The 15761-nt window shown below is 58.1% G+C and overlaps 1 protein-coding gene across 1 annotated transcript; it reads right to left on the bottom strand.

The window, feature by feature from the left end:
* Positions 1–2230: 2230 nt before the first annotated feature.
* DLL4 (delta like canonical Notch ligand 4) lies at positions 2231–11381 on the bottom strand. The gene is made up of 11 exons (XM_019968556.2): positions 10965–11381; positions 10591–10860; positions 10042–10099; positions 8998–9261; positions 8539–8599; positions 8322–8452; positions 6686–6855; positions 6283–6502; positions 4431–5133; positions 3837–3945; positions 2231–3302 (listed from the first exon to the last, which is right to left on the bottom strand). The coding sequence occupies exons 1-11, from the start codon at positions 11028–11030 to the stop codon at positions 3297–3299; spliced, it is 2058 nt and encodes a 685-aa protein (XP_019824115.1). The 5' UTR covers positions 11031–11381; the 3' UTR covers positions 2231–3296.
* Positions 11382–15761: the final 4380 nt, after the last annotated feature.

The raw sequence follows: 15761 nt of genomic DNA, 5'->3' as shown, positions 1-15761 counted from the left end.
CACTTCCATCCCTTCCCGGAATGCAGCTGGCCACGTGGGGCGGAGGGCTGGGTCGTCATCCTGCGGACCCGCGGGGAGAGAGTGGCAGGGAGGAGGACCCTTGTGGGTCCTCGTAAGAAGTGGAACAACCGCACAACCTGAGTTCTCTAGTGGCCTCATCTAGCCCGGGACGGGGCGGGGGAGGAGGTGGGGAAGGAGGGCGAGGTAAGAGCCACTCTCCTTTTTTTCTATCCCCTGACCAATCTGGCTCTGAGGCAGGAGAGGGAACCCTAGCTGAACCACCCTTCTTCACAGCCTCTCCCTACCTCACCTCCCAAGGTAATATCCAGGTGGTTACCAGCCAGTAAGCCCTGGAAAAGCCATTGTCCTCGGAACTGGAAGTCACCGTGGGTTAGGCTTTCCTTTAGATGGGTCACTGCCTCCAGGCTAAGGAACTGCTAAGCTCTGAATTCTCTTGTGAAATGCCAGTGCAGATTAAGCATGGGTGTTTTGATAAGCCATGAGGAACACTTCACAGCGAGTCCACAGCTATCATCTGGCTTTGTGTCTGCCAAGCCTGGGGCCTCTCCTGTACACCTGAACACTCCATCAGGAAAAACTTGGGTACCTTACCTATGAGAAGAGGCCAAACCCTCAGGGAGTGACCTGGACATCCCAGAGAAAGAAGGGCTTCCACTGTGGCCTGTTCACACCCTTAGTGCCTGGTGCATGGCAGTAGAGGTGGAACCTGGCACAAGCTACGGGGTGAAGCTGCCCAGACCAAGTGCATGAGGAGATCCTCTCTTCCCCCAGAAAGCGGGCTTGGTATCAGATCGGGTGAGGGGGTTTGACCAGCCAGCTCCCCTCAGGACTCTCTCCTCAGGACCTGGCAGCCCGTGCAGCCCAGCACAACACGGTGGTGTGGACGTGCAGGCCCGCGGGTGTCCTACCTGTCCCCCACATGGGAGCCTCGTCATCTCGCCTTCGTGTCCCAGCCCAGTTCCCCCCGCCCCCCAGGGCCCGGGAGCTGCTTTCCTGTTTCATTTTGGGCAGGAAGAGTGAGGTCGTGTTGTTCTTCCCCCTGCTGCCGGCTCAGGCTGTGGGAACGGTTCCCTGAATGCTTTCCTGTTTGATACCCTGTGTGTGCGGTGAGGGGAACAGAGAGAAGTGGCAAGGCGTGGAATGTGTGCACTTGGGTGAGTGTGCACGAGCCTCGGTCTCTTGCTCCCTTGTGTTGGGCATAACTACCCAGATTAGGGCTGAGTATGCTGTGTATGTCAGGGAGAAGGAGACAAGGGAAGCACGAAGTGCTGCATGTGCTTGGTCTCCACTGGGAGCATCTGCTGGGTCTATTTTGCTTTACTGGACAGAAGGAGAGCTAGGAGCATCTGCTCAGCTTTTTGTCAGTGGCTCATTTTTCATCACTTGCTCTCCAGGGGATATGTTTGTGGCTGTAGCAAGAAGACTGTGGCACCCTAGGGACCATCTTGAGCCTTAGAGGAAGCTAGCCATGAAGTTGAGACTGGAAACTCCATCAAAAAAATAGTGCCTCAGCCAGAGAAACCCGGACTCAGGGAAGCCTCCCTCCTCTTCCTCATCCCCTCTCTACAGTCTTCAGGAAACTCTAGCAGCTCCGGGCAGAACAGGCACAGTGCACCAGCTCTCTTGCCCAGCTGCAAGGAGGACAGACCCAAGGCAAATCCCCTGGCACAAAGACCAGTGCCTTGCCACGGCTTAAAAAAAGAGCAGGGTGCCAGTCCATCTAAAACCCTGCAGCAGCAGGAAGAAGGGCCCAGACATTATCGTGGTTTAGAGACCCCGTGCTCTGACAAGAGACTCCTTTTGAAAAGAGCAAGAGTGGCTGGATTGTCTCCTTCCCCTGAATTCCTGTATCTCCCAGGCTGACTAGGGTGTCCATAAGCCTTTTCAGACTAAGAGAGAAAAGAGGGGTAAAGTCAGGTCAGGGGGCATATCCCCCAAGGAATGGTAGGAGCAAGAGGGGGTTGCAGCCAAACTCAAGCCATCGGGTAGAGAAGGCTGGCCCAGGCTGGGGACTAGATGGGTGAAGCCAGGTTCACCAAGGACTAGAAGAAGACGAGGGCCCAGAGCACAGGAGGCCAATCCCAAGTGCACGCACAGGTCCCAGGAGTTCTGCGGGGGATGTGGGGGGAAGCCGGCAGAAATATGAGAAGGGGATTCAGAAGGATTCCCACTCTGTCATCACAAAGACAGGACCCAAGAAGTAATAAACTCCTGTACACATCTGTTCCATATTATAAATACACATTATATACAAAATAATGTTATAAAATGTAGAAAGGTCAGTGCTTCTGATTCTTAAATTATTGAAATACTAGACTCCAAAATAAACTACAAAAAAAAATAAAAACTCATATTATTGATTTCTGAAGATCGGCTTCAAGGGTAGTCCGGGGGCAGTAGTGGGTGTGGGCAGAGCCCAGGCTCGAAGCCGTTGGAATGGGCTTCAAGGAGGGAAGGATCTGGGTGTCCACAGCACCCAGTTTCTCCCTCACCAGAATTTCCATCATCTCTGTCCGGAGCTCCCCAGTTAGGCCTGGTGCCCCTGGCTGGGAAGAGGGGCAGGCCCTCCCCCATCTGCTCACAGGAGCCTGAGACATCCAGGGCCAGAGGCTATGGAAGCCTGGGAAGGCTTACCAATATCCTTACCCAGAGAGCCCAGGCCAGGGAGAGGATGGGGTGGTGTCAGGAGCAAGGCCCACATGCAGTCGTTGGAAGCATGGGGCAGAAAGCGCTCCTCCTCTCCGCTCCGGGAGCTCACCTCACCTGCAGGGACACTCCTGCCAAGAGCTGCACCAGGTGGCTTCCTGGCTGGCGGATGGCCCTGCCCTTACTGGCCTCCTCTCTCCTCTCTGATTTGGACCCAGCTGTCGCCATGGAGCCCGGGCCAAGGCACTTTTGGAAACACAGATGCCAGTGGAAGCCAGAGCAGCTCCAGGCCCCATGGGACCACTGCCCCTCCCTCTGGAAAATAGGCTCCCCAAGGAGCCCTCTGAAGGCCGCTGCCGGCAGGGTGGGTCCAAGTGGCACCTCTCCTCTCCTCTGTTCCCCTGGCTGGTGCGGCTGCCAATCTGATGCCAGACAGACACCCAAAGATGTGGAAGGGTACTGCATCTCTTGGCAGGTTCACAGTCTGTCCAGTTCATGCCATTCCCTCTTCCTCCTGAGAGCAGCACGTTGCATATTAAAAATGTCCCATCCAGGATGCAATGTAAACAATGCAGAAGGAAGGTCCAGCTGCTGGGGTGGAGCTGGGATGTCCTGGGGAGGCTCCTGCCTTATACCTGGGTGGCATGTGGAAAGGGAAAAAGTGGGTTACCCTGGGGTACCAGCACTCCCTCCACGGCTGCCCTGGGCCTCCCTGGGAGAAGCCAGTGAGGCAGGTGGTATGAAGAGGAAGTGGGGCAGCCCTCCTGGTCTTCCGGCCCAACACATACCCATGCCTGGAAGTCTGTGCCCATGAGGGGGCCAGTGAAGGAAGCCAGTGAGTAGGGGCAGGAGGGGCCCAAGGCAACCACCCTCACCCACCAGCAGCTGGGAAGCAGCTCCCGGGAGCTGGCCAGGTGCCACGGCCGCCCAGCCCAGCACTAACACAGCAGGAAGAGACCGGGCTGGTTCACCACTGCGGCTCCTGTTTCACACCCTCTGTGGCAACGAGGCCAGCAGAGATCCAAGAGCCACTGAACCAGGCCTGCCAAGGAGGGGTTCCGACCCACCCTTCAGGAGCGGCCGCTGGGGTCAAGAGTAACCGGACCACTTTCTCATTCCCTAAAGGTAGGAGGGCACATGCGAGACGGGAAGGCGGGCCCATCACTCACCTCTGTGGCAATGACACATTCATTCCTCTCTTCTGATATCAAACACACAGACTGGTACATGGAGTCCCTGGGGGAGCATATGGCTGATATCCGACACTCTGGCTTTTCACTGAGGGAACACAAGACAGGCCGGTGAGGGAGAGATGAGCAGAGGGCTGGAGGAGGTGGGGCACTAAGCTGGACCCTGGAGAGCCAAAGGGAACTGGCCAAGGTGGCTCCGGGAGAAGACACAGGGATTAGGGATACTCAGTGCTAGCCTGGTAGGCAGTTGGGAACAGGCCTTGAGAGAGCCACAGAGGGTCTCAGGGCTGGAAAAGGCCAGTTTGCCACTGGAGGCAAGCCATGCTGGGGGAAAATTGGAGTCACAAGTGACATAGTGTGGATATTTGAATGAATGAATGAATGAATGGGAAGGAGGGATAAAAAGAGCCTGGAAGAAATCTTATTGGATTTGTAGCCTGTCAGCGGTAAGAGCCCCTATTTGCTTAAAAGCAGTCAAGGGCCTGGGGCCAGCCTCCCACCTGTCCTGGGAGAGCCCAGGCAGGACTATAGGTGTGACCCTGGGAAGCCCCTGGGCCTCCAGGTGCTGCTTACCTGTGTATCCGCAGTGGCGCCTTCTCCCCTAAGCTCTTATCACTGTGGGAATACTTCCCGGGCAGGATCCCCCGCCCCAGGAGCCCTGGGGCCAGATTATAGTCCAATGTGTGGTTCTGCTGTTTGCCACAGTTGGACTTGTCCAGGCCACAGTCTACTTCCAGCTCCTTCTTCTGGTTTGTGTTCTTGAGCTGGGCAGTGGGGATCAGGTTGTCCTTTTGGAAGTCCGACAAATTGTTCATGGCCTCCCTGCTGCCGCCGTCGGGCCGCCTGAGCCGCAGCTGCCGTACCGCCACTGCCACCATGCACAGTAACACGAGCACCACCACCAGCCCCACGCCCAGGGACACGGCCACCCAGGGGAAGGTGGGGGGCATGCTCATGCGAAACTCGCAGCGGCTGCCCACGAAGCCATAGGGGCAGTTGCAGACGAAGTTGTCAGGAGGGAGGCCAGGGTAGCACGTGGCCCCATTGAAGCAGGGTCCCGAGGCACAGGCTTCGGCAGGCATCCGCACCTCGCAGCGCCGGCCAGAGAAGCCAGCTGGACAGGTGCACACAAACCCATTCTCCAGGTCGTGGCACGTGCCACCATGGACACAAGGGCTGCGGGCACAGTCGCTGATGTTGATCTCACAGTGGGCGCCAGTGAATCCAGGACGGCAGCGGCACACGCGGTTCGGACCTCGGTTCAGGCACTGGCCCCCTGTGGGGTACACACAGGCCACAAGTCAGCCATCTCCAGGGAACGCTCCCTGGAGCAGAGGGTGCCCCATCCCGGGAACCAGCTCCGAGCTCAGGTCCTCCTGCCTCCAGAACACAACCAGCATGTACAGATCCCGCTACAGAGTTCTTTGCATGAAGAGTCAGGAGACCCTGAGTTAAGGATGACCCTGGTCCTCTATGCCTCAGTGGGCTCATGTAGAAAAACCACTGGCTGCTTACAGAGCTTTACAGTAGAATCAAGCAGATATGCTTGGGTTTGAATCTCAGCTGTCTCTCTCTAACTAAGGATCTGGCACCTGCTGCTTTATTTTATTTCTAAGCCTCAGTTTCCTCATATGTTAAATTGGAGAAGAATGCTATAGGCTGTCTTTTGAAGGTCAGGTAAAATAATGCATGAAGACACGAGCCCGTGCCTGGTGTATAGTAAACGCTCAAATAAATTATTGTTTCACTTAAGCATCACAACCACATGAAAGAGGACAGGTAGTACATTTTCCCACTTGGTGATGAAGAAACTATGGCTCCGGGGAGTTAACTAGTGACTAGCCAGAGAACAGATTCCATCTCAGCCCTTCTGGTCCCTCTCCAGCCTTCTCCCCGGCACAGCTGTCTGTCTGTCTCCCAGATGGTCACCAGTGGAGCAAGGAGACAAAGACCAAAGACAACATACGTGGTGTCCCCCAAAATGCTGAACATTCCAGACACCTTAAGGTTCCGGGTTCCCCATAGCCATGGGGCAAGGTGAGGCCTCCATGAGCCGGGCCCTCACCTGCTAGCCACCTTCAAAGAGGGACATGAGGCCTTCAAAGTCCCTTTCTCTAGCCAGGACTTCTTGGGGAGGGTCAGAGGCCACCCTAGCCAGATCAGGACATGAGAATAGGAATGGAAGCCAGGCAGTGTGCATATTACTTCCTCTCCAACGGCCTGCACCCACTGCTAACCTGCTCTTCTTCCAAAGCCACCCAGATAATCAAACAAGCTCTTCAGCATCCAGAGCAGATGCAGATCCATCTCAGCCTGCCCAGAGTGACACACAAGGCCTCTCTCCTCCTCTTGTGACCCTCCCTCACCAGAAAGTTCTCTGGGCCCCAGGGCCAATCCAGCATGTTAGCAAGGCAACAGGACGCACCATTGGCACATGGGTTGCTGGTACACCTGTCCACTTTCTTCTCACAGTTGGAGCCAGTGAAGTTGGGGGGGCATTCACAGGCGTAGCTGGTCCCCTGGTTGCGCTCCCGACAGGAGCCACCATTGAAGCAGGGGGAGTCAGCACAACTCAAGGTGCTGTGTTCGCAGTGCAGGCCATAGTAGCCCGGGGGACACAGGCAGTGGTAGCCATCCTCCTGGTCCTGGAATGAGAGCATAAAGGGGCCAAAGTCAAACCATGGGGAGCAGGGATTCATGGCTGGGACCTAGCTCCCACCTGCCCATAGTGCCTGCCCATGGCTGCACATTCACTGGCCACCTGGGGTGGGGATGCCCGGGTACCACCTGGCCAGAGCTCTGCCTTTCTGGGCTGGCCTAGGCCTCACCTTACAGCTGCCTCCGTTGCGACAGGGGTTGCTATCACACTCGCTGAGCTCCAGCTCGCAGTCTACGCCAGTGTAGCCTGGGCGACAGGTGCAGGTATAGCTCCGCTGCCCACTGTTGGAGCATGTTGCCCCATTCTTGCACGGGGAATGGTGCGTGCAGTAGTTGAGATCTGTGGAGACAGGAACCAACTGAGCAGAGCCAAAAAATGGTCTCCACTTCCAGGCTCCATGGAGTGCAAGTTCACTGTCCATGGTCAGACCTGGCGCTTCAACCCAAAGTCTTCCAGGTCCAAATACCCTTCTTCTTCCCCCAGTGAAATTATGTATATCGAAGTACCTAGAACCACATCTGAGGAGTGCAATCAATCAAAGTTGAAAAAACACAGTTGGACACCTGCCTGCAGGTCAGCTCACAAACACATAAAGGTAAGGAAGAGAAGGCGACAGCAAGGCCACATACTGAGGAGGAAGTCAGCAAAGGCTTCACGGGGGAGGGGCAGCTGAGGTAAGCCTGGAAGGGGGATGCAATTTTAACAGGTGGAAAGAGTAGTGGGAAGGCTAGAGCCATCATAGGTGGTTACCAGGCATTTTTTAAAAGCGGAATGTGTTACGGGGGTATTTTGAAATATAAGTCTTTGTTTTCTTATTCAGGGAGGACAGAGAGGGAGAACCAGACAGAGCAAATACAGGGACTGTAAGGGCTATGTTTGAATAAGACGAGTATATGACTGTGTCACCTGGGAGCAAATGTGGGGCGAGGAAAGAGACATGGCAGGAACCAGGTGTGTGTGTGTGTGTGTTTGAGGGGCGTGGAGGGGGGACAAAGTGACACACACACACACGCACAAAGAATACAGGGGCTGAATTCCAAGCCCCTTGTTGCCAGCAAGTCAGGGCCCAGGCAAGTTCCTTCTATCCTGGCAAGTGTCCTGCCCACCCTACCCAGGCCTGTGCTGGTGTCTCCATGGCAGCAGCCACCCCATTTGACCCTGAAAATGGGAGGAACGCGCTGCAGCTGGCTATGAGGATGAAGGAGAAAAGGCTCCCTCCCCCACCACTGAGGCTGGCAGACCCCCATACAGCCAGAAGAGTGACCGGCCCCCCAAACACCAGGAAGACTGTGGGCTCAGGCAGCTGCCTGGCAAGTGCTACTGGGGAGAACAAGGGAGGCTGTTTCTGCCTCACCGAGAAGGCGGTTAGATGTCACTCCGCCCAGAGGTCCCCCGCACCCACAGCCTCGGGGCAGCCCGTGGGCACACCCCACCAGACAGCTGTTTAGGGGAGAGCTGCTCAAACAGCCCTGGCAGGTAAGCAAACACTTAGGGGGTTAATAGGTAACTACAAGGTCGAAAGAGGAACTGAGCCTGGCACCCCTCTCTCTGGCCTTGTTGGAATTTATGAGGCCACCTTCAGGCTGCCAACTTGTCACCCTCCTGGCTTCTCCAGCCACCCTCTTTCCCTAGCACCTGAGGAAGAAGGACCCACCAGCTCACGTTAAGCCAGTTGTTAAGATCCTTCCAAGTCCCAAGCTCCTTGAAGTATAATGGGAAAGTTCATCAGTCATCAAGTAGGAAAGGTCCAGGTGACAGCTCTGGTTTCCACCCCCAGCCCATCCCTTCTCTCTGCCCTGACTCACCTTGGTCACAGAACAGGCCTCCCCAGCCCTCATCACAAGTGCATTGCCAGGGGGTGCTGCAGGTGCCATGGCGACAGCCATTGTGGGGGATGCATTCGTTGCACAGGCGGCCCTGCCAACCCGGGCGGCAGCTGTAGAACAAAAGACAAGCTGGGGGTGAGGTGAAGGCCTGGCCAGGGGACAGCTCCCCCCTCACAGCTTCCGGTCCCCTACTCACATGCACTCTGCAGGCTTGCTGCAGTAGCCATTCTGTTCATGACAGCCAGAAAGACAGATAGCTGAGGGAAGAAAACAGGGCTGGGTGAGGGCGGGATGCCAATGACTCTGAAGTCCTATTCTTCCTCTCCTGCCCTGGGGGTGCCCCCAGCTCTCCTGGGCTTACTTCCCACTCCTGGCCTCCCAAGGGAGCCATGGATGACTTAAAGAGAAATAATGGCACAGGGAAGGAGAATCCAGTGCAATAACGGGGTGTTTGTGGACTTAGCATGATGGGGAGGAACGCTAAGAAGAGAGAGGGCAGAGTCCAAGCCCGTCCTAAGCATCCCCAGCTGTTCCTGAGGCCCAGTTAGTGGACAGCCCAGACCGCTCTCCAAGGGAGGCAGACTGCAGACGACAAGATGCCACTGTGCTTGTTCCGGGGACCCCCCTCCAGGCAGGTGGGAGCTTGGCTGCTTACGCTGTTCGCAGTACTCCCCCGTCCAGCCGGGCAGGCAAGACAGGCTGCCATCTGGCTGACACACGTAGTGGCCGAAGTGGTCATTGCGCTTCTTGCATAGACGCGAGCAGCTGTCCCCATAGTAGTTGTCACTGCAGATGACCCGGTAAGAGTAGCGCAGCCTTGTGAGAGGGCTGGTCTGCTCATCCAGTAACCAGTTCTGGCCCACAGCTAGGGAGCCCTGGATGGCGATCTTGCTGATGAGCGCGTCTGGTGGCAAGGCCTCTGAAGGGGCAGAGGGCCGGGTCAAGGAAGGGCAGCCAGTCCCCAGTAGTGCCAGCAACTGCTGGATCAAACCAGTTGTCCAGATGACCCCCACCTGCCAGCAAGCACGGGCCACAGGAACCCAAGCGTCCCACTGCTTAGCTGCTCTGTATGTGCATGTGCAGAGAGCCTGATACCATTCAAAAAGGGGACAATAGAAGGATGTTAAGATATCCCAGTGTTCTGGAGGCAGATAGGCAGGGGAAAGAGGAAAAGAGGTCAAAATGAGGGGATAAAAGAAAAAAAAAAAGAAAAGTTCTCCAGGCCTTTGAGGACCCTGGGAGCAAAGGGTCCTCTGGTGCCCATTCAGGGGTTCTGCCCTTAAAGATGGGTAATGCTTTTCTTTTTCCTTTTCAAAGTGAGAATTGTTGTGCTGCTGAAATATCCTTTTCCTCTGTGTCAGAACAACATCCCAAAGCCATTATTCCCTTTCCAAAGGAGCGGAATTCGCGAAAGGTGTAAAATACAGGAAGGGGCCCGTCAGCGGCGCTGGCAGCTTCGGCCTTTCTCACCGCCGTGCTCCCCGCGTTCCCACGCCAAAAATAACCCGCAGGAAACGCAATTGTGCTCAGAGTCCAGGCAGCGGGCGGAATCCGAGCGTCCAGCGCGGGGCGCAGCTCCCAGCCTAGCTGAGCGTCCTGCCCCCCACCCCCCACCCTGCACTTCCCCCGCCTATTACAGATTAACTCTTTCGGCGCTGCGCCGTGTCGCCCCCCTGTGGCCGCGAAGCGAGCTACTCACCTGGCCGCAGGTCATCTCCTGGTGCGTGCCAAGCTTCAATAATGAGTGAGAAGGTACCCTGGGAACAGAAAGGAGGGGGCGGGGGAAGACAGAGAGATGGCGAGATGAACAGGGGATGGTGGGGGTGCCTTTCGGCAGCCGGTTTAATTAATCTAATTGCAGGATACAGTTACAGCACCCGGGTCAACATAACGGGTCTGTGCTCAGAAGCGCGCGCGAGCAGGGAAGGCGAGAGAATCCCGGGTAGGAGGAGAGTTGAAGAAGGGGTAATGTACGGGGGAGTCTTTCGGAGGTGAGGAATAGCCGGGGTGGCAGGTGATGAAAATTGTATCCCAAGGTCTAGGAAAAGATGGGACGTAGAACTGGGAAAAGAGAGACTGGTGAGAGCCTACAGGAGGGTGAGGTCCCAGGAAAGAGTCGGAAAGAAGGGTCAGAAAAGAGTGCCCCCCCTTTTTTTTTGGAGGGAGTGAGGAAATCTAGAGAGAGGGTTTGTTCCCAGGAGAGCCCCCTTCTCTCGTGATCTCCCAGTGCGCCCAACGCTGTACTCACCGGCCAGGTGAAATTGAAGGGTAGTTGGAGAGGGTTGCGTCCCCCGCCGCTACTGTTGTCTCCGACGGCGAAGGAGTTGGTGCCCAGCACAGGCGTGGAGACGCTGCCGAAGGTGCAGGGCCCGGGAGAGACGACCGCCTGGAAGTGCTTAAGGCAGACGCGGAAGAAGGTTCGGCAGCCGGGTTCGCACGGCCGCCCGCTAGCTAGTACGCCGCGCTCGTTGGCAAACTCCTGCAGCTGCAACTGGAAGACTCCGGAGCCGGCCGCGGGCTATTGCACAGGGACCAAGAGAAAGAAGAAGGGGAGCGGTCAGCTCGGTGGACGCCCGGGGCTCAGGCCCCGGGCGCGGTGGGAGGGAGTGGTGGGGATGTTACCTGCTGCCAAAGTGCCACCAGCAGCAGTAGCGCCCAGCCCGAGGCGCGACGGGACGCGACTGCCATCCCCTGGGGCGTCGCTCTCTCCACCCGCGGGCTAGGAAGCTTTCCCGCGCGTCCCACCGCCGGAGGGGTCCCTGAGAAGCCAGGCTCCGCTCGGGGCTTTCCTTCCGCCTCTCCTTCGCGCTAACTGCGCTCCAACTGCCGCGGTAGGTAATCCAGGTGAGGGCGGCTGGGTGGCAGCCGCTCTGAGGACGTGTCCTCGGGTTAATCCTGGTGCTGTAAGCAGGCTAGTGTCCGGCTACGCGGCACTGAGGCGGCTTGAGCTGCGGCTCTTGGCCTTGCGTTCACTGACCGCGCTCAGCGCCGCTACTGAAACCTGCGCTCTCCCGAGCTTTCCTTATATATATTGGCTCCTCTCTTCACCCGCCTGTCACTCAGACTCGTGGTCACTCTCCCCTCCCCTCCGGCCTCTAGCTGCTACAGTCCCAGCGCCGCCCGGAGGGGCCTCCGCCCCCGCCTTCCCCCCTCCCCGCCAGCCAGTCAGGCACAGGTCCCCGCCCCTCTGGGCCGCTCTCACTCAGCTCCTGGGTCCCCCAGCTCAGAGCGTGCCGAGGTGACCAGTTCTCCGCAATTGCGGGGTTACAGGAGGAGACATCGGCCTCGGGAGGACTAGGGGGAGCACCAGCGGGAATGGGGCGAAAGATGAGCTAGTGGTTCCCGGATGGTAGAGGGGGCGGAGACACTGGGGAGTCCCCGTGGGCGGAGTGTCCACGGCCGGCGTTAGTTACCTGCAGCCCTCGAGCAGGTAAAGGGAACTTAAGCTCAGAAAGCGAAACCAGCGCTGAAGGACTCGGATCTCCTTTACCCTCCCGGAGCTTCGGGAGCCCTGACGTCGTCGGCCCCCAACCTGTGAGCGTCCATCCGCCCCGCACCCTACCACCCTACCACCACCCTGCGCAGCAGGGAAGCCAGCGGACGCATTAACATCTCTATGGCCAGTGCAGACTAGGCGAGGGGCCAAGTGTCCAAGGCTCGGGGGCTCGGTTCCTCCACCTGATGGGCATCTCCCTCCCCAGTTGCAGGGGGCGTGTCCAGCGCGTGCCTCCTCCCTTCTGCTTCCCGCCTGGGCTCGGCGCGTGCCAGTCCCAAGACGCGTGGTCCCCGTGCTGGGGGTAAGGGGGCGTGGTCCCCAACATAGAAGAAGGGGGGCGCGTCCTCAGCTGTATGGTAATAAGGGTCTGGTTCCGCCTTCAGCGCCTCTTCTCACCTGGGTTTAGCTTCAGCTCCAGCGCCTACCTTCTCCCCCCACCCCAACAGCCTCAAGCCCTGGCCCCCGCGTCCTGTCGCTCCGTTGGGGCAAGGAGGAACTCTCCTGGCTCCAGAGTTGGCTCAAGCCACCAGAGTCCGGGTGAGGGGCCGAGGTCCGGCAGACCCGGGTCCTCTCCTCCTTGGGTGACATGTAGGTTGGAACTGGAAGCGCGCGGACTCGTTTGAGTTTCAGGCGGCTTCCCCCGTCTTTCCTTAGCGTCTTCCCTGGGTGGCCCCACTTCTCAGAGCGGCGGCAGTGCAGCTGCTTTCCCGGAACCCGCGTGATCCCCGGAGGCTTTAGACCCCGGAGGGCCGGCTTCTCCGAGTGTCGGGGGGTGCAGGAGAGCTCTCCCTCTGAGACGCTGAGGGCGGCGGGGCCCTGTGGCTTCAGCTGTCAGGCCGCCCGCACAGCTATGGCTGTCGTCGGGCGATAAGATCGGTGCGGGGGGAGCAGGGACGCGGCGCGGGCCCGGGGGAGTCTTGGAGGGGCACGGCGCAGAGCTCAACAGCTGCCTAGATCGAGTATGATCTGATTTTTTTTTTTTTTTTTTAACTTGAGGGTGGTAGTGTGGACTGGGGGAGAAGGATGAGAAACAAGAGGTTGGGAGCGTGGGTTGGGGGAGGGGCGAGGTGAGGAGACGGGCTCCGGGGTCCCCCACGCACGGCCACCCCTCCCAGCCACCATCTGGCGCGAGCGGGTTGGCGTGGGGAACCGAGGTGGGGCGGGGGCCGGCAGATGGGCCCAGGCTGCGCTCCAGAGTTAATGTAGGTTATGGACAGGCGGAGTCCCCAGGCCAGAGGGAGGGGGAGCCCAGGGTTGGCCTCCCAGCGATCTTGACAAGTGGGTTCTCCGCCCATACCCTACGGGTCCCTTAGTCCTGCCTAGGGTGCCAAAGAGTGCCCCTCACTTTCCTCTGAGGTGGTATCCAACCCTATCTAGTTCTGTCCTTTTCAACCCAAAAATCCTAGCGTGAGAGTTCATTAATAAGAAAAACAAACAAACCCAAAAACCTGGCTCCTTATCTGGCTCTGGCTTTAGCCTGACACTCAAGGGAAACATCCAGTCCCACTGGAGACATCTTTCTCAGTATTGGAAGAACTGGAACACTCTCCATCCCTCTACACATCCGTACTAATGCGCCTATAAGCACTTTGCAAATAGTCAAGGACCAAACACAAATATCATTATCCTCAGAATCAAGAATTCTTGCAAGGGATCCAAGAAATAGAAATCCTCTGACCTCTAGAGGAAAGGGTTAAATTATCTTCCCCATCAAAAGGCATTCAGAAAGCACCTATTTGCTAAGGGATGCTGTCTCAGAAGTTCATTTACTCCCCTAGGACTCTAGGATGTGGTCTTTGGCCCTAAATACCCACTCCAGTGTTCTGGGGTCCAGCTTTGCTCACATTTGTGAGCAGGAGAGGGTCGCTTTGTGGGCAAGAAATAGAAATGTGAAGACTTCACAACTGGAGCTCCTCCACTTTCCTCCCACTTGTGACTTGTGGCCCAAAACGTGTCCGCGGGCTCCCAGGAGCAAGAGGCTGTGAGGGTGTCAGAGGATGAAAATCACAGTGGGGTGGGACCCACGAGGACGTGTGTGGACCCTGCTCCTATGCAGACCCTGGGCCAGGCTCTGGAGAGAGGGCATGGAAGCAAGGCCCCAAGGACCTGGGCTTCCTTGGACTGACTGTGGGCCTTCGAGGGTCCACGGCTTCTCATCTCCACCAGCATCCACAACACTGCCCAACGTCTGGAGCCCAAGGAGGGTCGAGGCCTGGCTTCAAGCAAGCCCCACAGCCTCCACCCCAAGAACCTTTGGCTTCTGCTGTCCTCTCCGTTTGGCCGCTGTACACAGTGACCCCAACAGGCAAGACCCGCACCTGGGGCCTGGAGGGGGCAAAGTTGTCTTGAAGCCTTGCCCCCAAGCTGACCCCCAATGATTAGGGTGCGACCGGGACCGAGTAGAGCCTCAGGCCCCTTCCCCTACTCGGTAGCCTTCGCGCCCCCACCCGGTGGGAGGGGGCGGCGCGTCGTCCCGGCTTTCAGCGCCGGATTGCACACCCACCCCCGAGACAGCCTTCTCTGCGGGAAGACCTGCGCCCAGGTAGGAGCGCGATAGGGGCAGGGGACAGCGCCCGCCGAGGGGGTCCAGGGGTGGGGGAGCTAGTCTGGCTTGGGCGGGGCGCTTAAGCCTTAAGGGGCGCCGCTGCGGTCGCTGCGGAGAAGGGGCCACGTGCAGGGAGCGGCGGCCCGGGAGCTGCACAGAAGGCGGGGAGATTTGCAAACTGTTGCTGCCACATGGCTGCTCCATTCGATCCATTCACATTGAAATGAGGCCGGCGCGTGCCTCATCTGCCGCAGGGCGCTGCCACGCGTCAGCCCGGCCCGCCGCGTGCCAACTGGGGCAGTGGGGCTGGCAGGGCCTGGCAGCCGTGGGGGCGCAGCCCGGGCCCCGAGGCCAGGCGGCGGGTGGGGGAGGGGGGCCGAGCTACCCTAGCCGCTCAGGCGCCGCAGTTTCGCGGACCTTGGCCCTGCAGTTGGGAGCGAGCCGACGTGAAAGGACCAGGACCGACGGGTTTCGGAGGGGGGCCGGGATCGATGCCGCCGCTCCCCGCAGATGCGCCCCAGCAGCGCTACTCTCCATCTGCCGCTGCTCGCACCTGCCGGTCAATAAATCGATTTTACAATTTAATGCAGCAGCTTCCCGCCCGCCTGGGACAGATGCCGCCGCAGAACCACCTCCGCCCTCGCCCCTCCCCTCGAGGGGCGCCAGCGGTTAGGGCCGGGATTCCCGCTCGGCAGGCGGCGCCCCGCGGGGCCTCTGTCACCTCTCTCTGGAGTCCCTACAAGGAACTGCCTGCTCTGGGTCTTTCCCGCGGGACAGAGCGGGTTTCCCATAGGACAGGCCTGAAGCTGGTGGAGGAGAGAGGAAGATGATGACTTGGTGGTGGCCTTCAAGACTTACTTGGGGGCTTCACAGGGGGAAGACAATGCAGTGGCTGATGATAAGACGTGAGAGCCCCTGTGAGAAGGAGGAAGGGGTAGCACCTGGGACACTTGTGCTGACAGCCACTGGGTTCTGAAGAATCTCCATGGCAGAGCCCGGGAGGGTTGAGTTGGAGTGGGGCCTCTCCTCCACCTCTGCCTGAGTGGGGTGAATAAGCATGATGCAGACCTGACTCTGGGCACTTCTCAACCATATGGTCTTGGGCGTGTAATTCAACTATGGCTCTACACCTTAGTTTTCCTATTTGTGCAATGGGGATAAAGGATGGGAGGGCAACTGAGTATGCATTTGCAAATGAGTTCCAGGAGAAAAGAGCAGAAAAAAAGGAGAGCTGAAGGCAGTTATAAAGGATGAGGCAAAGGAGCAGAGGATGGAAACAAAGCGAGGAAAGCTAGGTGGGGCTTGGAAGGGAGACTGCACAACCTCCACTGGAAAAGGCCCTGTGCGGGTCTTTTGTGAGAAGAGGACCAGAAGGTTC

This window comes from Bos indicus, chromosome 10 (assembly GCF_029378745.1).
Source record: "Bos indicus isolate NIAB-ARS_2022 breed Sahiwal x Tharparkar chromosome 10, NIAB-ARS_B.indTharparkar_mat_pri_1.0, whole genome shotgun sequence".
Classification (NCBI taxonomy): domain Eukaryota; kingdom Metazoa; phylum Chordata; class Mammalia; order Artiodactyla; family Bovidae; genus Bos; species Bos indicus.
Note: the sequence above shows the minus strand (reverse complement) of the source record. Positions and strands in the feature narration are given on the sequence as shown.

Bases quoted from the DNA above. Each gene is read 5' to 3' on its own strand.
- DLL4 (XM_019968556.2), bottom strand. From the start codon at position 11,030: ATGGCAGTCGCGTCCCGTCGCGCCTCGGGCTGGGCGCTACTGCTGCTG. The intron at 8,453-8,538 runs GTGAGTAGGGGA...TTTGTTCTACAG, and splicing joins AGCAAGCCTGCAGAGTGCAT to CTGCCGCCCGGGTTGGCAGG. The intron at 6,856-8,321 runs GTGAGTCAGGGC...CTGTCTCCACAG, and splicing joins AGGCCTGTTCTGTGACCAAG to ATCTCAACTACTGCACGCAC.